At 38.1% G+C, this 24,139-nt stretch overlaps 1 protein-coding gene across 1 annotated transcript in view; it reads left to right on the forward strand.

Moving 5' to 3' along the window:
• The first annotated feature begins 438 nt into the window (after positions 1–438).
• CPPED1 (calcineurin-like phosphoesterase domain containing 1) overlaps positions 439–24,139 on the forward strand; it is a 36,053-nt gene continuing 12,352 nt past the window's right edge. The window contains exons 1-2 of the mRNA XM_010080335.1: positions 439–649; positions 20,360–20,782. Of these exons, the coding sequence (XP_010078637.1) occupies positions 496–649; positions 20,360–20,782 (577 nt within the window). The 5' untranslated portion in view covers positions 439–495. The remainder of the gene's footprint in view (positions 650–20,359; positions 20,783–24,139) is intronic.

A 24,139-nucleotide genomic window follows, 5' to 3' on the forward strand; every position in this document is an offset into this window, starting at 1 on the left:
AAGTCTGCTGGAACCATAAAAAGTGAAAAGTGTTGTGTGTGTTTTAACTTGTTAATTAAAGAAGCAATAATTGGAGTCTTAAAAGAATCAACTGAAATCTAATGTTATACACTTGAGCTATGTTGTCTTGTAATTTCCAGCACTATTTGCTGAATTCTTCACATACTTTTCCTCTAATCAGTCTGTAATTACCATGTGATATAATTAGATTAATGGGTAGCTGCAATAAATGGGAGTCTATTAAAGGGAAATTTTGTACTTCTGCCTTTATATTTGTCCTATATGAATGACTACAGAATTCTGTACTTTCATTAAAGCAGCCACAACTTAGATGAAGAGCAATCAATTTAATGATGCATGGAATCTTTAATTCTCTTTGAAAGTTTCTCTAGTGCTTAACTTTTTTTTTCTTTTTTTTTTTTCTTCTTAGATGATGAGTACCAATGGAACGGGCCCTTTTACTTCATCCAAGGAGCAGACCCTCAGTTTGGACTGATGAAAGCTTGGGCAGTTGGAGACACTAACAATGGAGATGACGAATGGGGAGAAGAAATCAAATTAGCAGAGCAAGCAGTGCAGGCCATTAACAAACTAAACCCTAAACCCAAGTTCTTTGTATTGTGCGGAGACCTTATCCATGGAATGCCAGGTAAGGCAATTGAAAGTGTAGAATGGGGATTGTAATTCCATTTTCTTTATATTTCAGATTGGCAACAAGGATAATTTAATTTCCTTGATTTCTCAATATTTTTTCGTAGGATTTGTTATGCTACTGTTTTGGAGTTTGGGAAAAATGTGTGCTTTATAGATGATTCCTGAGATTCTGATTTCTTCATGTGACTTCCTGTATCATTCATTTTGTGGGTGTACTTTTGTTGATTGCTTTCTTTTCAGTGGGCCTGAGGAAATTTTCTTTGAAATAAAAGTCCTAAGAACACACATTAAAATTCTTTCGTCTAAACAAATTGCTTTGAGAAATAGGGACGCTAGCCATTGGGGGAGAACAATGACAAGAAAAGAACAAAAAATATCTGTGGCTTTTTGAGTACCTAAAGTGGGTGAAGCTCAGAGAATTCTCTGGCTTTCTAATGCTTAGTAAATTCAACTGTTTCAATATTTAAATTCTTAAAATGCTACAAGTCAGCAAATTCAAGTTTTAGCATTCTGTACTGTTGTTGTGGGACTTGGAGATCGGTGTGTTTCTGTGTACAGTCAGAGGAGGAACAACAGACCATCTGGAAAGGTGGGCTCCAAAGTTTGACAGTTATAACTTTAAAACATATGGGTAAGATTTTCTATTTTAAGAGATAAATACTCTTCTTGGAAGTGAAAGAAAAAAAAAGTTATGTTACCAGTTCACAAGTGGTCTGAAAAGCAGATCTAAGCACAGTGTCTTGCATTTCTTAGCCTTGCTAAGAAGCAGAGCTGCAGACAGCCTTAGCTGTGTAGTTTACAGCACAACAATGCACCAAGTGAGCTTGCAAAGAGAGTCCTGTGTGCTTTATGCTACGCTTTGCACTCCACTTGCACCTGAGGTGGTGCTTTCCAGCTCTTGTTTGCACAGCAAGGTTTTGAGCATGATAAAGACCTTTCACTATTTTCTTCAGTGTCCTGCAAAGTAGATTTTAAAACCTTACCTGTCAAATTGACAAGTTAAATTGATTGATGTTATTTATAGGCTACAGGCTTTCTTTTGACCAGAACACTATTTTAGTGATAGAATGGAAAAGTGTAAAAGCTTGATCAGATCTACTGTGTAGCATCTCAGTAGCTTGTTCATAATGTCAGGTCTGTCCTTATGCAGTACTTTTATTGCTTTATGTTCTTCTATTAATTTTGGAAATACAGGTCTAACTGCAAATCATAAAATAATCTCTTCCTAAGAATCATCTGGCCTTCCTATAGCAGAGTCTTATTAAGTATTTTGTTTAGGACTTTTAATTTGTTTAAGTGTTTCAAATATGTTATATTCAGTATCCCTTGTAAAAGGAAGAAAATTCAGGGCAAATAATAGGTGTTCTACATCCTGTTGAAAAGGATCTTTCACTCACAGATTTAAATAATCGAGGAAGCTAAGTTAATTTCATTTTACCTGGATATCTCTCAAAGGCTTATAAAATAATGCAAAGTTCTGAGTCCTTTTGTCTATATTGACTTTAAACAATGTTATTCTAAGGCTTTTCTGTTGATAGAGAGTAGGTGCGAACCACAGAGAGACAGCAGTCTTCTGGCTTCCTCCAAGTACTGAATGGCTACATACAATAAATAAGTCTTGCATGTGGCAGTTTTGTTTTGTTTTGTTTTTTTTCTAGTAATTGATCTCTGTGTTATTGTCTCTTTTACTAGTGTAAGTCTCAGATTTCGGTAATATTTTCAATACAAAGCTGACAGGCTTTTGGGAAACATTATCATATATTCATTTTGCTAACAAACATGTAAAACAAACTGAACAGGTTGTACCACAGAGATCGTTTACATTGCCTGATGTATGTTCTGTGCTTTGTATAAATATTTGAAGCTGCCCAGTGCAATTTCCAAGAAATTGCAAGAAAAAGCAGTTCATTATTCAATGATCTTAAGGGTCTTTTCTAGCCTAAATGATTCTATGATTACCTCACTTGAGCCACCCTATTTTGATTTATCTAATAATTTCTTGCTAATTGAAATTATGTTAGTGCCTTGCAAGGCTGTGTTATCATGTAGTTATATAAAATAGTTAAGGAATGTACTACTAAAAGGAATTTTAGAGTATTCGACGGGAACAATTACTTCACTACTGCCTTTGTATTTATACAAATGGCTTGCTGTGCCATGAGTTAGTAAACATATATGTAAGTACAATTTAACAATTAAATTGTACGTATAAGTACAATTCTACAGTTAGCCATTTGTCTGTCTAAACTGATGAGAGAGATAAAAGTGAATTGCTCTACAGTGCAGATATCTGTGGATTAACACTCTTAGATTAGTTGCCTAGAAGGGCAGGGAAGTGTGTGATACAGCAAGGCAGACAGAAATGCAGTGTCAGAAAAATACTTCAAAGAAGATAAATCTAAATCTACATGTTTAAAAGAGTTTGAAACACCACTTTAGTCTAAACTGTATGAATGTGTATTTTGGAAGTGAAATAATGGGTTTTTCAAAGGATCTTTTCCTGTCTTTTCCTCTCGCTTAGTTAGCTTCTGGAATAGAAACTCCTTCAAAACAAAACAAAACAAAAAAACAAAAAAAAAAAAAAAAAGAAGACTTGAAGAAAATATTTTAAAGCAAGACAACTCACATCCTGTTTTAAAAATGTCTTATCAAGATACGTGTTGACAATTTCATTTGAGTTGTTAACTGTTCCTGTATGAGACATTGCAGGACATTGGCATTAAGAAGCCAAGATTGTGGCCTTATAAGAACTTACTTGCTGCATATTCTTTTATCAAAATAGAAATCCTCTGGTTTTAGAAACGAAAACTTGCCACATTCTTTGCAGTGAACGTTTTTGGAAAACTTGGAAGTGCTGCAGTCACATTCTCAAGTTTTCTGCCACATTCCATGCTAAACTCTAGGGATTGAGGTGACTTTCTTCTCATGGAGGAATGAATTAGTAAATTTCTTCTCTGACACGGGTATGTGTTTGAACTGCTACTGTATTTCTGCACCAGTTATTACTCAGATAAAAGCAGGAGCCATTATATTCCACTGTCATATGCAGCACAAGTCTCTCTCCACAATTTCCAGTACTAATACTGTGCTTGAGATTTCATACTTCTTTACATAATCCATTTAAACAGTTCTAACTTAAAGAAAACAATGAGATAAAAAGCCATCAGCAACTGATTAAACTCTTTAAAAAATTTAGAAAGGGTTCAATTTCAAAATTACAGAAGTAATATTGAAGTTTGCCAGCACTTTCATTATTTGTTACAACAAAAATTTGAAATTGTAGGAAATCTTTCGGCAATACTGCATTAATGAAAAAGATCAAACAGAGAATCTAAGGATTTTTATAGCAAATAGCTTTTCAGATAACTTAAACATATAAATGTTTGCAGAATTGAAGACCAGTAGTTTCCTGGAGTAATTTAAGTATTTTCACTGTTCTAGGCAAGGATGTTTAGACCTATGTAATGCATGTCTGTAGTAGAATGGTACTGCAGCCATTTCATACGTCTCCACTGAGGAGTCTCTCCAAGAATAATTGCTGTGTCAGTTCCCTTATCACATTGGTTCAATAAAATGAAGTATTAAAAATTCATTTTTTCAGTAGGCAAAAATCAGAAATTACATGAGACAAAACATTGATTTAAGTTTAAGAATTGTGAATTTGGCTTGTACATTACATGTATATTATGTCTCAAATTGCCTCTTAAATCACTTGTGTATATCACCGTATTAAAACTGAAAACATCGGTGTTAATGAAAATGTAGCGTAGTGGTTATTGACGAAAGCTATAATCAGCCAAGTTCAGCTGTATTTTACAATCCATTGGCCAATATCTATCAAATTCCTTGGATTATACTGCTTTAGAATCAATGCCTGTCAATAAAAAGGGGGTGAAAAAAACCCCCAGGTCCTCCTCTCTTAATGTTTTATCATGGATTACTAAGTGTAAAGTTTATTATGACTGTTTTAAAGCATGCAGTGTAGCTGCTTAGCTGAAGCAATGTTGAAACCTTTTGCAAAGGAACTCCAAGAAATCTCAGAATTCCAGCAGCTAGAAGTGATGAACAGAATCCTGATCAGCTGGGAAGCAATCAGGCACAGCACTTGGAATCCATTACAGATGTCATTAGAGCAACGAAGTAATCAGTGCCAGTATCTTGGTATTTAGCTGCTGATTAAAAGTAGTTTGTACTATGAATATTATTTTCACAAGGTTTTTTTTTTTATTATATAATCAAGAATAGGATATCTATTCTTGGTAACACTAATATTGTCATACATAATCAAGAATTTTAAGCAATACTTTATAGTGCAACTGTGTTAGTGAACATAATTCCTGTAAGCTCAATACTTACACCAAGATACACCATGATAATGAAAGACATATTTCTGAAGACATTTGTGTGCATTAAATTAGTGTTCCATAGCTTAGTATGGCAAAAATGGTAACCTGCAAAATGCAAAGTATTGTTGTTTGGATAATGTGTGTTTCACTGCATTTTTCTAAAATTATGGAAATTTATTTCTAGAAGCGTGTTTTTCTCATATCAAGTTGGAACCTTCTGTTTTGTTTTATGACATCTTCCCATATTGTTCCACCAACCAATAACCTTTGAGCCCAACAGTCCAGCCAGTTTTACATCCATCTAGTTCTCCACTCATCTAGACTGCAACATTCTAACTCCACAACCTTTTGATGATTATAGAGAGGTGCCTCACAGTGACATAGTCAGCTCCCTCAGTACTCTTGGATGCATCCCACCAGGTCCCATGGACTTGCTTGTGTTGAAATTTATCAGGAGATAGCGTGACCAGCAGGTCAAGGGACGTGATTCTCCCCCTCTACTCTGCTCTTCTGAGACCCCTCCTGCAGTGCTGCATCCAGCTCTGGAGTCCTCAGCACAGGAAGGACATGGACCTGTTGGAGTGGGTCCAGAGGAGGCCATGAAGATGATCAGAGGGCTGGAGCACCTCCTGTATGAGGACAGGCTGAGAGAGTTGGGGTTGTTCAGCCTGGAGAAGAGAAGGCTCCAGGGAGACCTTACAGCAGCCTGTCAGTGCTGAAAGGGGGCTACAGGAGAGATGGGGAGGGACTCTTGATCAGGGAGCGTAGTGATAGGATGAGAGGTAACAGCTTAAAGCTGAAAGAGGGTAGATTTAGATTAGATATTAGGAATAAAGTTTTTCCTGTGAGGGTGGTGAGGCAGTGGCCCAGGTTGCCCAGAGAAGCTGTGGATGCCCCATCCCTGGAGGTGTTCAAGGCCAGGCTGGATGAGGCTTTGAGCAACCTGGGCTAGTGGGAGGGGTCCCTGCCCATGGCAGGGGGTGGAACTAGATGGTCTTTAAAGGTCCTTTCCAACCCAAAGCATCCTATCTATGAGTCTATGGTAACTGGCTGAATCCTGTTCCACTGCTCCTCTGCTCCTTTAACTCTGGGAGAACATTTCAGCGAAGACAGGCAAAAGCTCTGAGTACCTGTCACTTGCCACTGCCTCGCTCAGCAGTGGGCCTGTCTTTTCTTTGTGTATTATTTTTTATTGCTAAAGTAGTAGTAAAAGCTTTTGCTGCCTACCGTGCCTCTTGACAGTTTCAGCCCTCAGTGAGCTTTGGTTTTCCTGATACCAGCCCTGCATGTCCAGGTACTTTTTCAGTATTCTTCCTTTTGAGTCCATCTTTGCTTCCATCTCCCTTTTACGGAATTTTTCCATCGGTACCCAGGCATGAGTTCCTCATTTAGCCAAGTCATTCTCCTGATAGTCTACTTCCCCATCCCCCTGCCCCCAATATCAGGAAAGATTATCCTTCTGTTAGGAGGAGCTTGTCTTTGAAGGCATGTCAGCTCTCTCAAACTCTTTTGCCTTTCAGAGCTGCCTCCCACAGGACTCTACCAGTTCCCTGAATAAGCCAGTCTGCTGTCCTGAGGACCTGGATCTGCACTCTGCCTCCCTTACTCTCCTGAGGATCTTGAACTCCCTCCATAGCTGCCAGGGATTAACACCTCCCCTAGCACTTCCCTGTCTGTGAGTAGCAGGACTGGGAGAGTGGGCCCTGGCTGGCACACCTGTGTCAAGAGGTTGTCCGACTCCCTCCTGGATTGCTGTCAGCACATGTCAGGAAGGTTAGCCTCCCATAAGAGCCAGGGTCTGTGATCTGGAGACCTTTTCAAATTGCTTATAGAAGACTTCATCCACTTCTTTGCCCCTGTTGGGTGATCTGTAGCAGAACCCCATTCTTAGTGGCTGATCTCTCCTCTGATCCTGACTCACAAGCTCAGCAAACCTGGTGTCTGTTCCACAGAATAGCTCCCTCCATCCACTGAGGGCAAACTCCCCTCCTTTCTTGCCTGCCTTTCCTGTTTCAGTTTAACATGAAGCATGGTGCTTCCTTCTTCATTCATCCCATGCCTTGAGTGCAGATTGGTGTCCAGGAAACAGCTTCAGCTTTTCAACACCTTTTGTTACAACGGCAGAGAACTTGGTTGTTTGCAGCCCAGGAACACGGAGAGACACTGACTTGTGAAGCTGAGAATCTAGCAGCTATTTTTACATGGCTGAATTCCATCGGAGGAAATTGTTTAAACTGCATTTTTTTTAATGATACTACTGCTGTCAGCAACTTGATAGATGTAGCTTCTAGCCAGCAAAGTCCTTTATGCGATGTAGCTTCAGACCAGGTGTTTAATTATTTCTCATTAATTGCTCTGCTTACATGGGTGAAAGAACAAGTAAGACAGGAAGCCTCCTGCAAACTTTACTTAGCTCTGACTGTAATAAAATGTAGCTGCTTAGAGACTAAATGAAACGAGACTTGTCTAGTAATGTGTATAATCAAAAAAAAACTGATAAACTTGATTAAGCTTGATCTGTTAGCAGTGTGATAATGGATCAGTGAGCAAGTAATGTTTATGCTTGCAGTTTTAGATTCATTTGTGTGTATATGTTACTTGTCTAATAATGTGTATAATCAAAAAAACTGATAAACTTGATTGAGCTTGATCTGTTAGCAGTGTGATAATGGATCAGTGAGCAAGTAGTGTTTATGCTTGCAGTTTTAGATTCATTTGTGTGTATATGTTAATTAGAAGAAATCAAAATCACTAGAATTGAGTATTATGGCACTTGAAGTACACCGTGAATACTTGTACTAATTCCTTTAGTTAAGTGAAGGCATAATCTCTAATACACACATTTCCTGCCCAGATCCTTCAGTGCTATATAATCTGACATCAGGCTTTTCAGTCAATTAAGTCCAAGTAGTGAATTTTTTTTCTGCTACCTTTACTTTATATTATTAAATTGTTTAATTAAAGGCTTTCAAACTGTTATTTATAACACATTTCTGAAACATTTAATTCTGGTGAAGGAACCTTTAGGTCTGGTAAGGTGCTATTACTGGATAGACCCATCTTCTCAACTTAATTTTGTCCAACTTTTTGGGTAGTTGGATAGTTTTTGTTTAACCCACCAGTGTCAACCAAGCCCGGATGGCTCTCTATGGTAGCGTAGCAACATGGAGTTGGTCAGAATATTGATAAAATGTACATGCTTTTATAAATGTCTCTTTCGTAAATGGAACAAGTTAAAACATCCGATTAATTGTTTCACTCAGGTTTACAGTGCTGCAGTCGTATCTGATAATGCTTTCTTCTTTGTGTGCTTGTTCTCTGTGTCTTACTCTCTCTGTTGGGCCACAGTTGGATTGTAAGATCTTCCAGGGTTGTGTCTGTTACATATTTTCATGTTTTAATGTGCCATCTCATGTATGTTTTGGACTGTGAGCACAACAAAAGGTGCCAGAAGAACTTCAGACAGAAAGCAGAGGCACACCTACGGAGCTGGAGGGGCTTAGGCTGCAGCTACAGGAGATCGCTATAGTCTGAATGTCTAAATTGCAGTTGAGGCAGCTACGTATTGTTTTCCATATCTGTCTGTAAAATTTAAATGTGCTAAGAAAATAGCAGTGTAGCAACAACTGCTGTTTAATCCAACAGAGATCCATATGCTGAGGCAACACAGAATATACGTAGTCTTATATTCGTAATATAACTTCAGAAGCTCAACAGGAGGGAACAACTGACAGCTGGTCTTGATGGAGAAAGTGAATTGTGATGTGCATTGATGTTCTGCAAAGAGGTGGTATCTCCATGTACAGTTTTCCATAATCTGTTCCAAAGGTCCATTACAACCAGTTACAGGGGTAAATTGGCTGGTATCAATTTAAACCCCCTAATCCCTTGGCAATGCCATTTCATACCTTCCTGTTGCTCAAGCCTCAAAACTACAACAACCTCCCAAATTTTTAAAGAGGATGTTCATTATCCTGAGAAATTGTAGGATGGTCACACAGAGGTGTGAATGCTGCTGTTGCCCAGCAGCACAGTCGGAATTGCCGTTGCTGCCTCCAGGCCAGCAGCTGTACACCCGTGTGCTTTGGGCCGACTTTGCCGTGCCGCGGTCCTGGCCTGTGCTGCTGGTTGTCAGCTTGTTACAGGAACTTGCTGGTGAACTGGAGCTTGGGGCCTGGCGTGGGTTGCTACTGTGAGCAGTTTAAACATGAGGTGACAGGAAAGGCCTGGACAATAGAGACACAAGCTGAAAACAGAGGTCCCCAAACTGTAAGCAGCTCATTGATGGTCTGTTACTGGTCATTGAGGCGGTGCAGCCTTGACAGCTGGAGTAAGACCACTTTAAACATAACTGAGGAAAAAAGCAGCCAAGCAGCAGGGCGAGGCACTTACTGCAGCTGGGGGACGCAGTGCCCTTGAGCACCACACCGTGTGTAGTGGGGAAAAGGTACAGACTGCCTAGGAAGTCTGGTATCCTGTAAAAAGACAAAAAGAGGAATTTGGGAGGGAATTGTTGCTGTCGCAGAATCACTGTGAAATTGCTGGAGCTGCAAGTGCACTGCCTCCTTCAGCATCCCTCCCTGTTTGTTTCCCTTTGCCTGCTCTCTCTTGGCTTCAGGCATCCCACTCTCTGCCTGCCCGGCTGGGATGTGCCTGTCCCGCTCTCTGCCTGCTGCCTCCAGGGTCCCCAACTCTTCAGGGACCTTCTCACCTGGCAGCCAGCTCCCCGTGGCTGCCTGCAGTGCTCCGTGTGTGTGTGCATCTCTGGTGCATGGTTTTGTCCCCCGCAAATTCTGCACGTTTTGCTAATACTCTAACGCCTCCACAAAGCCTCAATAAAGCATATCAGCTCAATTCGACTAATTACAATTTTGGGCAACGCAATGTGCTTTATGTGAAAAGCAAAACTGCTGGCTATGTGTCTGCTTAAAATTACGTACCCATGCAAACAGTGGTTTTTTATATAATAATACAGGGGATGATATGCACCACGATTTTTAAAAGCAAGTGCCAAATATTGGGATTCTGAGTTCATATTTAGGCAGCAATTAAGGGACATGGTTTTCAAATCAGCACTTCTCCATTTGACTTCTGCTTGACAGTTTGATGATCAGGATACAAGACAAGCTGGGCATACTAGCTTTTATACAATCAGTACCTCTTATAAACTCTGACACGTACGCTGTAGAGAGTGAAGTTTTTTACGTTCAGAATAGGCAGCTTCAGAGCTGAGGAACATCAGAGCTGATGCTTCCGGTGTCCGGACAGTGGTATGGCTTCATTTCTGTTTATAATCACTGTAACATTTGAAGGCATCCTCTCTCCTGAGAATTACTAACTGGATTATCTTGAGCCTCTTTCCTGTGCCCAAATTTGATGTGCAGCTGCCACAGTCCAGAGTATTTGTCTCTTGTTCCTGTTAAATACTGAGTGCATTAATACGACTTCCTCCAAAAGTGTAGCTTTTATAGATACTAAATCTTAAAGCATAGGCTGCAGCATATCATTAGAAACACCTGCCTTACAGGGTAACTCTAAGAAAACTCTTTAACTTGTTCAGTTTTCTAAATGAAGGGGAAAGCACCTACAAAGCAAATATTCATAGCCAAAGCGTTGTTTAAAACCTATTGTGAATGTTCTAAATTCTCTTACTTAAAAAACAGACTTGGGCTTGGCCAGCAAAGGTCAGTGAATACTTTGTTTCAGTAAGACCTGAAGCTGGTACCTCCCAGGAAGCCCTACCTGTCTTTTGGTTTTGGATCCACTGAAAAGGAATGTTGAGATAATATTGAGTTTCACAAGTCTTATTATATTTTATAAAGTCTACAGTCATTTGTATGTATGTTCTTCCTTTTTAGGAAATATTTCACAGATGTTTAATGTACAAACTTGTAAATTTGCAATTGTTTTCTGGTGGATTCAGCCTGATGGCCTCTCTAGGAGGCAGACTGTTGTACTTTATTACATCAGATATGAACGAGCTTGTCCACATTTCAATAACTGAGTTGTTGGGAGATTTGGAAGTTTACTGCTGGTGGGTTTTGCACATAAGATGTGATATGAATGTAATGCTGAAATCTGTATGCAAATGCACAAGCGGGCATTTATACATTTGTGAACTCAATAAATTACAGAGAAATGTCAGGTCCCATTCAAGTTCTTAATGTTATGTACAGCGAATTAGTAAGACATTTTACAAAGGAAAAAAAAAAAAAGCCTGATAATGCTTAATATCTTTCTCAAGTGATTTTACCACAGTAAATCTGGCTGTGAACTGCTTTTATTATTGCTTTTAAACTACAATTAAATAACCCATTTTGCTAAAACAAAGGAACATTAATTTTTAAAAAAAGCTTGCCAGATAAAATTAAACTGCTCTGCTCATCCTTAAGGGAAGCATGTGTAGAAGGAGATATTTTGTAAATTTTTAATTTTAACTAAAGATATAATAGTTCTTTAAAAAATTACCTTTCTCATCTAGAAGGCAAGAGCATGAATGCTGATGTTTGATTTGTCTGTCTGACAAGCATATGAGCAGGTTGAAAAATGCTGTCTTACAATATAGTTCTAGCTTTAAAAATGACCGTAGCATGCCACCTTTACTGTATTTGCTCTTTTTTGCCATTTGAACTGGCTGCTTGGTTAATAACAAAAGCAAGTTTGTGTCGTTTTTTTAACTCACATAAGCCTGGCACAGCTGGGGAGGAGGCAGCTGGATTCTACTGTCACATGCAGTTTCAGCAAAATTGTCAGCTAAACCCCAATTCCTGAATCTTTGTCAGTGGAGATTTATAATAGAGCACGAAGAAGAAAAAGCACAGATTGACTTTTTAAGAGCAAGGTAGAAGCTTTGAAATGTTTATACTCAACCAGGCTATAGGTAAAATTTTTATTTGTTGAATTCAAGTTAATTTTTTATAAATATGTCACTGACTAATCAATGGGGCCTTTTCTGTATATTTGTTTTCTGCATACTTTTTCTTTTACCTGAAATAACATGAGCAGTGTTTAAGCTTAACCTAATTTCCTGACAATAAGGTAGCTTAATCTAAATAAGCTCACTGCACCCATTTCTTTTGCTGTTGCAACCTATCAAAAATTTTTATATTCTTGATAGGATAGAGCCCAAACCAAAAAGATTCTTGGCTGTTTTGTTCTCCAAACTCCTATGCTAATGTTAATTAATAATGTCTAAAAATTGAGTATCACGTTATTTGTCAAACATCTAATAATACCTATTTTAAGAAATGTCACTATGGTTGCATGAATAAACATTTTATAGTCATTATCTGATTCTAGTAAAACCTAATGGAGCATTCAAAGCCTCCAGACTGCTTAGTGTGAAATTTAATTTGCTCTAATCAGCCCAAGAGTAGGCAAGCATGAGAGATTTTCCATCCATGTTCAACAATACATTGCAGTCTCATATTGCCAAGAAACCATTGGGCCATCAGAAGCTTTAATCTTCAGCAAGCACATACTTATTTGTATTTTAGACCATAATCTCTAATCCAGTCTACAGCTGAACTAAGGAATTCTGTTGACAGTAACTCTCTATATAAAAATCTTTGAGATTTAGTTAGTTATACAGTTGTCTCAAATCATATACTTTTATGGTATAAGTACCAGTGCTAGATTCAGTACTAGTACTGAAAATCTAGTAGAAGTACTAGATTATATAGATATAAAACTAAATAGAAATATATATGGAACCACAGTTAGATTTTTCTCCATATTCTAGTAAAAACTTAATCTCTCAAAGTTCAGTTATAATTTATTTTCTTGCTTCTTTCTCAGCCCAGGAAATTTTAGTTTAGCTTATCATATTCTCAGCTGTAGCAATTCAGCTCCTATCTATGATCGTTTGAAAATGTATACAATGAGCAGACATCCACAGCGTGTTATTTATTTGGAACATTGCACAGTAGAGATATCTCTGTGTTGGAATCTTTGTTGCCTCCTTTGTTTTCTTGGAATCGGATTTGCTATTTGTAAAGAGTAACTTGCACAGCCAGTGCTTTGGATTATGCAGGTAGGGTCAGACGAGGTGATTAGAACCTTCTAGTTTAACCGTGTTTGCTTTTTAAAAGGCACGTTTCCAGGCTTTTCCATTTCTCTGAATCATATAGGATTTTCTTTCTCCATGGAAGTCAGTAGCAGAAGATCTAGCCCACATAATTTTGACTCAGTTAATCGAGCTGATCCAAGTCTTTTCCCAACTGCCAACTCTTACTTAAGTCAATAGAGGATAACATGGGTTTAATGGGTGAGAATTGGGCTCCAGCATCCAGTTTGTGTCTGTGGCTCTGCACGGGCCGTGTTAGCGCTTTGCCCATGGCATGTGGCCTGTTCGCATTGTAAGCACTGCTCTGGAGACCTCGTAGCCGATGAGTGTGGAACAGAGACACAAACTGGCAACAGAGTATTTGGGTTAAGAGAGCGTATTCTAAGGAAGAAGGGGTTTGTCTGAAGCACTGCCTTTGGCTGCTACTAACTGCTCTTTCATTCTGATAGCAAAGATGTAAGGGTAGACAACGCCTTCGTAAAAGTACGTGGCTTTTTAAGTAATTGCACCTACTTACTGGAAGCATTTCTCAGTTTAACAGTGAGGACAATTTCGTCAGACTTAAGTGTTTCAAAGAGTTATTAGTCGTACTGTAACTACTTAATAGGAAAATGTAAATATGATGGAGGCCTCAAAAAGTTGGAACATTCTCATAGGTAGTCATTTGAGGCAAGTGTGAAAGATTACAATTTTGCTGTGTCTCTTAAAAATTAACAGTTACTGGCAACAAGACTTTCATACCTTCAGCTTGTTTTTGTTAAGTTCGTTGTAACTCCTGACACACTGTGGTATTTTTTCCTGCTTGTGATGATTTAATGAGAAGAACAGACCCAAAGGCAGCGATGGCCTATGCTTGATGTGACAGCTCTGCGGAGCTAGGAGATGAGTAAGGATAAGAAGAGCAGAGTTGTGCTTAAGTGAAGCATAATACTTATTTTCACAGCAGAATGTGGAACAGTAAATGCCATGAATTAAGTTGTTAAGTGGACACCTGTGTGGCTGGCACTCAAGAAAATGCTGGAATTTGCAGTCATTATATATAATGTCGTGCACTGCAACTCTAGGAGCAGTTGATCCCCTAATGGGCTTCCTCGTTCACTTTTGGGGTTTTGTCATTGCTTTAAAGTAATAATTGTTAATTATTAGCTACAACTGGAGTTAAGTTTTCTTTTTTCAATGCCCAAAGTTATAGAATAAATTTGTCTTTTCACTCAGGGAAATTCTTCAGTGTGATCACTTTTTGTGTCTCAGAACAGATTATTACTTGTTGCTAATGTACTGAAAAAATCAGTCACAGCTGTAGACAAATTAGTATTTCAGTTCTTGCTTTTCAGTGGAACTAATGTGATGAAGTTCTTCATCAGTTAGACAAAGCAGTCAGTTTGTCCAGTAGTGGATATAGTCATATTTACATTATTTTTAACTGCATAATAATTTTTTTTGCATATCTTAAAATTGTTTTCAGGCCATTTGAATATTAGAAATACAGATGTCTAAAGAAGAGAGAGGAGACATTTTACCTACTATAGCACAGACGAAGCCAGAAAAACCTATTTCAGAACATGACCATACTGGGTTTATCAAAGCTGATCAGCTTATTCTTGCATGTAATAATTTGGAATGACGTAGTGTATTGCATGCCTTGGTTATGGCAGATGCTAGAGTGAAAACTTTAAAACAAGAAACAATGAAGAGTGCAGACTAACAAGAGCACCAGTAAGACTGAACGGGGTGATCAGATAGATCTTTTCTTTCTATGCTAGTGCCCTATTACTACATTTTTGTAGCATCCTAGGAAAAATGAAGCTGGGGAGCAAGGTGTGTTTTTCTGATTGTTCATGGACAATGAGAGAATCATTGCTTTTATGGGATGGTAACATGTAAACAAATGAGGAAAGGGTAATGATGGAGTTTGGCCATAACAGTGAAGAGGAGTCAGCCGAACTGATGCGATGGGGAAGGTCAGGAAAGAAAACAGCACAGCGAGGAATGGTGTTGGAGCTTTGGGGGTGGGAAAGCTCTGTCTGCATCAGTGCTCTGAAGGGGTGCTGGGCTGCCTTGGCAAAGATCAGAGAAAGCTGTGTATCAGCATTTGAGATGTGACAAGATTAGAGCTCAGTTGAACTTTTATTTATGGTAGTGCATAAAAACTAGATGCGGTAAAGATGTAATGGCAGAAGGAGCCTGTCAAACACAGTCTGATCCTGATGGTACCATTGGTTTTGGGCTTGTGCTGTCTTCCAAGCAACATGCACAGCAGTGGGGCTGTCGCTGGGTAGGGGGTCGCTGAGACATGCTGAGAGGGATGATGGAGGAGCTTAGTTGTAGCCCTGTTAAGCTGGAGCCAACAACCAGGTATCCAAAACCACAGCAGAGATGAAAGGCAATTCTGTTTTGAACACGAGGAGACTGCTTTCCCACAGAGGGAGAGAGGTAGCACTTAAATTTGTTTCAGCGGAGGAACTTATAAAAGGAGCATGCTGTGAATGTAGCCTTGGACTGCCCTCTTCTCTTCTCTAGAAAGTTAGGGAATACTACTAGGGAAAGTCCTCTAAATGGCATGCAGGAGTAGAGCAACTGCAGACAGCCATGAAAACCAAAAAGAAGGACAAACATCTCAAGAATAGGAAAGTGCCCAAAATAATTAGACTCTGATTAAAGCCATTGTGATGCACTGTAAGGCCCCAGGGAAGTGCCCAAAATAATTAGACTCTGGTTAAAGCCATTGTGATGCACTGTAAGGCCCAGGAAAATAAACAAATCTGTCTTTTGCTTGTTTATAACAATCATGTGATTGTTTCCAACAAGAATTAGTTGTCTTTTGGTGTCAGAGTAATTCTCCTGATATCATAACAAATTACGGAAGGAATGGACCCAATGTTTTTATACATTCAATTCCCAATGGTGGTGTTTTGACATTTTTTATTTTGCTTTTACCAGATTTAGTTACTGTTTCTATTTGATATTTTGTATAGTATTTTAATCTACAATTTAGCTCTTACCTGCTCTTTGATAATCAGTCTCTTGGGTTAAATGTTAGGCAGATTGCAGTTGTCAGTCATATCAGGGCTTTTCAAGAGTGTTGCTTGCATAAAAGCTCATAGTTAAACAATTTTCTTTTTAACATTGTCCTTTTTCAAACTGAAAATTATCTGTGCTTTCTTTTTAAAATGATGTGTTTGCATGTCCTCTAAGTTTCAGACACTTTTAAGATACATTGAAATACCAAGCCTGAGTAATTTGGAAATCCAAGCAATGATTGTGCTCCATTTTCCGTGTTGTTAAATTGGCTGAAGACATCTTGGGTAGCTTCATTCTAGAAGTGCCTGTGCTGATGCTCAGCCTAAGCCAAGCAAAGATATTGCAGAGACAGGGACAGAGACCACCGTAACTTAGTGTGTACACATCAGTGGGGATGTAAATACATACTCTGGCTCAGTTAGGGCCCCCTTGCCAAACTTTTAAAGTCAGACATTAGGTCCACATTATTTTCTGTCTATGGCCTTTCCTGTAGCAAACCATGACTCAGTACTGTCTGTGTCAAGATTTGCAGAGCAGGTAGACAAGAGACACTGTTCTGGCTCCTCAGAAAACCCATCCCAAAAAGAGGTTTAGAAATAGCAGCAACATCAGTATCACGGGTCGAGCTGCGGCCGTTCTGCCCTGTGGCTGAGTCAGCCTGTGCCAGCCAGATCCCTGGAAGTGATTTCTCAGAACGCCTTTGGAAAGTTCCCTGAAATGCAGTGTCATCACATAGTATTGAGTAATTGCCCTCTGATGGTCCTTTTCTCTGGGAATTTATGACCAATAGCTTTGATTGTTGAAAGAAGTCAGATTACCTCACTAAAACTTCCATCTCTTGGAAAATGATGTGAATTGGGGATCCAGACCAATGCCGCCACCATCCCCACCACAGCCGTGGCTCCTCGCAGGGGCTGGCAGGCTTCTCCTGCCTTGGGGGGAGTACTTGGTGTTCTCCTCACACCAACGCAGAAACGCCTGGGGGTACCAGCTAATAATACTGTTATAAAAAAAAATCATATCAGGAAAAAAAAACAAACAAACGGGTGCTATTGATAATTGATTGCTACTTTTTCATTTGAAATGCTTTGGGGGAAACAGTTACAATGTTGGTGGAGGTTATTGTAAGGGAAGAGTTGCCTCAGATGCAAAGATTGCCATCAGCGTGCATTGCAGGGATACGATTTGGGAGTAAACAGTGCTTCAAGTTGTTTTTATAGCTAGTTCATTAAAAAAAACCCAACAGTTTGTTATAGAGGTGCTCTATTCTGTGGAACACCGAAGTAAACTGTAACTGTGGATTAGTAGCTAAAGGATTATTTCTTTGTCAGAATAATCTGTGAATTCTACTTCTGCTGACTGAAGCCAGCTTCAGCAAAAATGCTTTAAAAGTACTTTTGTCAAATCTGCTCTTTCAGTGAGTGAAGGCAGGTTGTCTTGACTTCTTTAGAAATGCAGGAAAGAATACTGGAAGTGTTTAGACAAATAGTAATATAACATCTGCAACAGAGACACTGACATTGCACCTTTATGCTCCTGTTCACATCGCCCAGCTTTCAAAAATGAGAGACAGGGAAGCTGCAGAAGATTGTACACTAGCAACAGTTCTCACTTTCATGTTTTTCATAAAAGCCAAACTGCCCTTGAAGGGCTATTAATTTGTGAAGTCATTTATCTCAGGGCAAGACTGTATTTACAGAACCTAACATAAAGACAGAGTATTGTAGCCTGGGATTTAAAAATGTCACTGCACAAGATGCTAGGATAAATAGAACAAAATTAATTTCAGTTATATCTACCCTTACACTTCCCAAATTATTCTTTCACATTGCCTCTTGGCATTATCTTATTGCTATTCACCTACAACAAACCTCTGTCAAAGCTAAAGAAATACATGTCATTAAATAAAAGTGTTCTTCATAATAATTGGAATAGTTAAATATTATAGCTAGCTCTGTGCCTGGCAGAGATTAAAGGTTAGGATATTTTTCCTGCTATGGCAGTGACCACTGTAGTTTTCTCATGGCTTCCCTCTTTTGTTTATCACTTCTTTATCTCCTCTTCTTCATCTTCTTTGCCTATTACTTACCTCAGTTATGAATTTCGAGGGAAAATATGAATTTCCATTGGTGTATCTTCTTTTGAAGTTGTTTTGACCTTCCACCAAGAAAAGGTCAAGCCAAGATACAATTGTCTTAAAATAATCTGTACTTAGTATGATTTCCTAGACTCTTTGGGCAGAGACCTTGTTTTCCATTTTGAGCAATGTTTTCTGCAAGAAAACACTGAATATGTCTCTCTGTTGCTATAGAAATAATATTGCATTAAATGAAGGAACCAGTGCCCTGCTGTCAACAAATCTCATCTAAGTGTTAGTCTCTAGAGCTTGAATTTCACCACTGGGAAGAGGTATACATAATTCTACAAATTATTCCTGTAACTTATGCATAAATGTCTTTATACTCGGAAACTGTTAGCTAAATTTCCCAAAGTGATAGCATGGAGATGAACATGGTATAATGTGTTTACATGTTTCTTAAAAGAGCCTTCCCCCTCGCCTCTTCCCTGCCCCCCTCCCCCATACATTTTCATTTTTATAGCTTGAAATGTCCAACTCTTTGCATAGGAAGGTGGGGAGTGGCAGGAAAAGCAGATTTCTCAGCAAGGTTCCCTACCCCATGGACAAAAAAATGTGCCAGGTTTATTTAAATTTTTGGTTTTATATTTTAAAATCCAGCTCCTCCAAGTAACATGAGATGGCACTTACCCTATTTTTTCTAGGATTAAAAAGGTTATTTTCCATAACTGGAATGACGCCTAAACTGACCATGCTCCTGGTACATTAGTATACCCCACAAACTGAGCTGCTCTCCGCTGCTTTCTAGAATATGCCCACTATTTCTCAAGTTACTCAAAGGCTTTGCTACAATAACTTTCTACCCTGTACAGCAGTTAAACAGTACAGAGTTGTGGGGTTTGACTTTATGTACCACATATCAAGTCTCACATCTGTCTTAACATTTAGACACAATTTAGACATAATAGGAATAGGAATTTTTTTCCCCAGTTTTTCTAAAGCTGTAGAATTCTAGTAACAGCAATAAGGTGGTACTTAAGCCTGTAACTATAGGGTACAGAGAAGGAATTGAAATCTTCATTAATAGTAGCTACTAAAGTCAGTGCTTGTCAATGTATTGATCAGAAGTATTTTGAAGAAACATGGAGAAAAAAATCTTTAATTTTATAGTTACATTACAAGACCCCCTCTAATACATGTATAAAATATATCTGTAGTTACAAAAATAGAGCACAGTTTAAAAATACGAGGATTGATCTGCATATGCAAATGTGTGTTATAAATCTGATTTCACAGTTCTTGTAAAAATCCTGTTGCAACTTTTAGTTAAAAAATGCAATTATTTGTGAAATGGGCCCATGTTAGATATACATTATGGTATTGCAGGACAAAATACAATTTATAGATGTTCAATTTAATTAATCAATAATAAACATATCAGTGGCCTCTGATTAAAGATGACTCTTTAGAAAACTTTAAAAAAACCTGTTATCATTAGACTAAAATAACTGCTTTAAAAAAAATCACAAAATTTTTTCAGTCTCTGTAAATTAATCTAGCAATTAGATAAACCTTCCTAGACAAGGATGAATTTCTGCCAACCAGAAGAGTAACTGTCTGGGTATGCATATTAATATAAAAACAGAAATGAGGGAAAAACTAGCAAAGTGCATAATTACCTTTCTTTGAAAGTTGCCACAAGACGCTAATTATATTTTTGCTGTTAAAGTAGTTCTTGTAGTGAAAAAAAAAAACCTTAATTCCTTTGCAGAGCCATAAAATATAAACCAGAAGTTGACCTGATTTTTACCCTTGTGTAAAGCTGTTACACCATCTAAGGTTGATGCATTTTTTCGTCACATCATCAGTCTGCAGATGAAAAGAAGCAGCCTGTTAAAGCCTTTGGTGCACAACACTGACCGTTATATCACCTACTGCTATGCTCTCTGTTGGTGCCTGTCCAGAGCCTTGCCTTAGGCAAGTTATTGAAGGTGGCCGAGTACTTGATAAGGGAGGGGAAGGGTTGAGTGGACATACAGTGTTAAAGTGAAGAGGTAGCCTGGATCCCTGCATATTATCTTGATCACATCTAATACAGAATATTTTCTTACTATGCATTGTTCCATAAACAAAAGCTATCAATGGGGGTAGGAAGAGGCAGCATAAACACTAAAATGTGTTTGTTTTTTTCTCTAGGAACTCAGTGGAGAAAGGACCAAGAGCAAGATTTAAAGAATGTTCTGAAAAACACTGACCAGGACATCCCATTGGTATTCGTCAGTGGAAATCACGATATTGGCAATACACCAACAAGAGAAACAATAGATAATTATTGCAAGAACTGGGGAGATGACTACTTCAGCTTTTGGGTTGGAGGCGTTTTCTTCCTTGTGCTGAATTCTCAGTTATACTTTGATTCTTCCAAATGCTCTGAGTTAAAGCAAGCCCAGGATGTTTGGCTTGATGAGCAACTGGCTGTCGCTGAAAAACATAAATGCAAGCATATAATAGTGTTTCAGCACATCCCTCTGTTTCTGAGAAACCCTGATGAAGACCACGATTATTTCAACTTGGAAAAATCAGTTCGTCAAGAGATAATGGAAAAGTTTCATAAAGCAGGTATTTTCTCAAATTTCATTTTTTTTTTAAATTTTTGTTTCAAATTGTTCATGGCTATGCTGCCAGACAAAATACATTTAACTTAAATAGTACTGTTTTCAAGGAATTTTAGACACTGCTTTTAAGCCTCATTGTTGCCCGTAGATCAAAATTATCAACTGAATCTAATCACATGTGAATAGTACCAAACAAAATTTAAACCTCTGTGTAAAAAGTAAAAAACTAGAAGTGAAAAACAATTTTTTTAAAAAAAATAATAGCAAGGATTCCATTTTGCAAGTACTAATAGATGTAAGACAACCTGAGCTTTTCCTGCCTGAGGTGTGGAAGATCAGGTATTGCCACAGGAGAAAAATACAGAATTTATGTTTTACATAAAACTGGAAACAGAATTCAAAATTACCTTGGAGGTTGTTTTCTCCCACACTGAGCCAATTTTAAACCAAGAGTGTAATGCACTCTAGATTTATTCAGTGTTAAAAAGAGTCTTGCTCTGCTAAGATCAATCCTTTGCACATCCGTTACTAATGGGGGCCACTTCTGGGATGAAGGGCAGGTGGAAAATGCACTAAAGTATATTGTACCAAATCCCTTATCTTTGTTTGATGACACTCGAGTGCCACAGAGACAGACACAGTACGCAGCTACCCCTCCATGCTGTTCCCATTGTTTCCTGTTAATTGCTTTCATGTTCCTGGGGTGTGCTAGTCCCTCAAAATTTCCTGCCAGCCTGCCTTCGCTGCATTGGCATGTCATTTTCTCTGTATCTATAAGAGAGCATGTTATTTGGATTACTGAACAATGCAAATTGTTTATGATACTGTTCCTAATTTTACCATAAAATTGTTAAGCCTGGACTCATCCAAACCCAGCCTAATTTCCAAGATCTGAATCTCCTACTGTTTCCAATCAGTGGGGCCAAAATTCACAGCTATCTGAGGGCTCTCCAGGGGACTGACATACTTGCAGATTCAAGATTTACAAGTGGTTTTTGTTTTCCCATAAGACACATGCTGAGACTACCTCATAATATCTTTTTTAATTTTTGCGCTAGTGCTAATATAGTGGAAAGTATTGCTTTTGGAAAGTTGGGCAGCTACATGACTGCTTACGTACTGTTGGCTAAAAACACATCCCAGTTCATTGCAGAGCTTGTTAGCAGGAGGACATTGCCATACAGGTGGATCCCAGTAAATAAGCATTAAGATGGAAACCAAAGCAGTTCTGTTCTAGAGCTTTCTGACATCCAGATGGTTTACTAAGATTTGGTTAACACAGCACTGGAAATATAATTAATCAAGAGGTAAAAAAAATTATGCAAAATGTTATCCTTGTAACATTTGTCATTGGTACATTATAATTTTTCTTTGCTTTTGTAATTATGACTTGCAGTTCTGGAAAAAGCAAGTAAGTCTGCCTTTTCAATGTGTCCACAAGGCTGTTGCTATTCTTCTTCCCCCAACCTATCACCAGTCCTTCCTTTCTTCTGCTCTCTTACTCAGTGTTTCCTACCACTGTGAAGGTTTGTTGTGTAATTATGAAAAATTTCAGTACAACGTTCATGTTCCATGGGTTGCTGTGTTTGGCAATGTGATGTTATTAGATGAGCATCATATTTCAGTTGTTGATAACCCAGGCTTAGACCTGGAACTATCCCAGTTTTCATGTTTATACTCTTTCTAGAAGTGTCAGACACAGAGCCATAACCCACCTGGTCAGAGAGAGACAGGAAGGGAAGGACGATCTACTAATTCAAGTCTTTGCATAAACAAAGAAATTCATATGGGTATGCATAGGAAATAATCAGATACTTGCAGTATAGTGATATTGCACAGGTGCTATAAAGTGAGGTGTGCAAATTCCGAAAATATTTTAAAATCAGAGCCCAGATCTTCTGTAGTTATTCTTGTTTAAGTATCTACTCATTACAAGCAGAGATAAAAGACTAGCTGTAGAGGCTGCATCTGGTACAAAATACTGGATTACATTTCTCACATTAGAAGTGTCCTTAACAGTTGGGCTAATTAAAGATAAAATCATGTCCTATGATAAATATTTATAAATTGAAAATCTGGCACTTGTAAATATATATTACTACTATGCAAAGTTAAACCACACTTGTAAGCTGCATGTCTAAGAAATCCTCCTAGCCCATTTTTTCTTTAAATGCATTATAACAAGTATTGTCCTTGAAAAAGTCATTTTACTGACAGTGAAAGGCAACTCAGTTGAGAACACAGTTTATCATTTAAGTGAAAATACATTTCTGAAAGCGTATTTGTGTAACTTCTGAAAGTTTAGCCTCAGTTGTCAAAGCTCCGTCTCCTCTACATGCAGAAGCTAAGTACAGAAAAAAAACCTGTGTGCAAGAGCTGTGAATGAGCTGACCTGACGTTCTCACGTGTTAGATCTGCTGGACTCACTCGACGCTACTGCGTGAAATGCATATTCAGCTTTTAAGAATTTTATAGTGCTGATATAAAAAGGTTTGCTCATAGCTTTGTAGGGGAAATAAAGTAGTAGTGGTCTAGCCAAAAATCTGGTCTGCATGTCATGTGTCTTTGACAAATGTAATAAATTAATTTTTAAATTAAGCTGTTTATGTAACAGAAGGCATACTTTTTCTTACATATCCCATTCCAGTATAATGTTATTTGAATGTTAAAGATTTTTTTTTTCTATGACCTGAAAAGTATGAGGTTGGTTTTTTTTTGAGCTATAGACAATCTTTTAAAGACTTTGTGTCCTGAGAACCATCACTGGCACACTGAAATTACTTACATTACTTAACACAATATAGTAATAAATGTTTCTTAATGGCCCTAATGAAATAAAATATTTAAGCAAACGTCTGAACTTGTTTACAAGCTCTGTTGTATAAAACCTAAATTAATAGCTAGTTTATTACCAACAAAATTGAGAAAAGACTTTTTGGTTCAGAGTGAGATGAAGAGTATAGGTGGTCTATCTGGAAATCATTAGATAATAGGTATAAAATATAGAAGAAACTTCTCTGCAGTCTCCAGCTTTTTTTAATTAAAAAGTTTTAATTTCATCTAATTATCTTTAGAGCAATTTTTCAGATGTGGTTAAAAATACTTAATTTGTATATTCGGCGAAAAATAACAACCTAACTTTATGAAATGGCACATTATTTATATTTGTGATTGTAGGTGCTGTAACTTCTAACACTTTTACTCATTAAAAGAGTGTGATACCTACGTTCTCCTCTTGGAAATGTTATGACAGGAGAGTAGTATTAAAGGAAGAAGCAGCTTTCTGAACATCCACAGCCGAGATATATTTGAGTACAACATTAAAGCATGGAGTGCTGAAAGCTGTTGTTTCTAAAATTTA

Source organism: Pterocles gutturalis, unplaced genomic scaffold (genome assembly GCF_000699245.1).
Source record: "Pterocles gutturalis isolate BGI_N339 unplaced genomic scaffold, ASM69924v1 scaffold11779, whole genome shotgun sequence".
NCBI classification, from domain to species: domain Eukaryota; kingdom Metazoa; phylum Chordata; class Aves; order Pterocliformes; family Pteroclidae; genus Pterocles; species Pterocles gutturalis.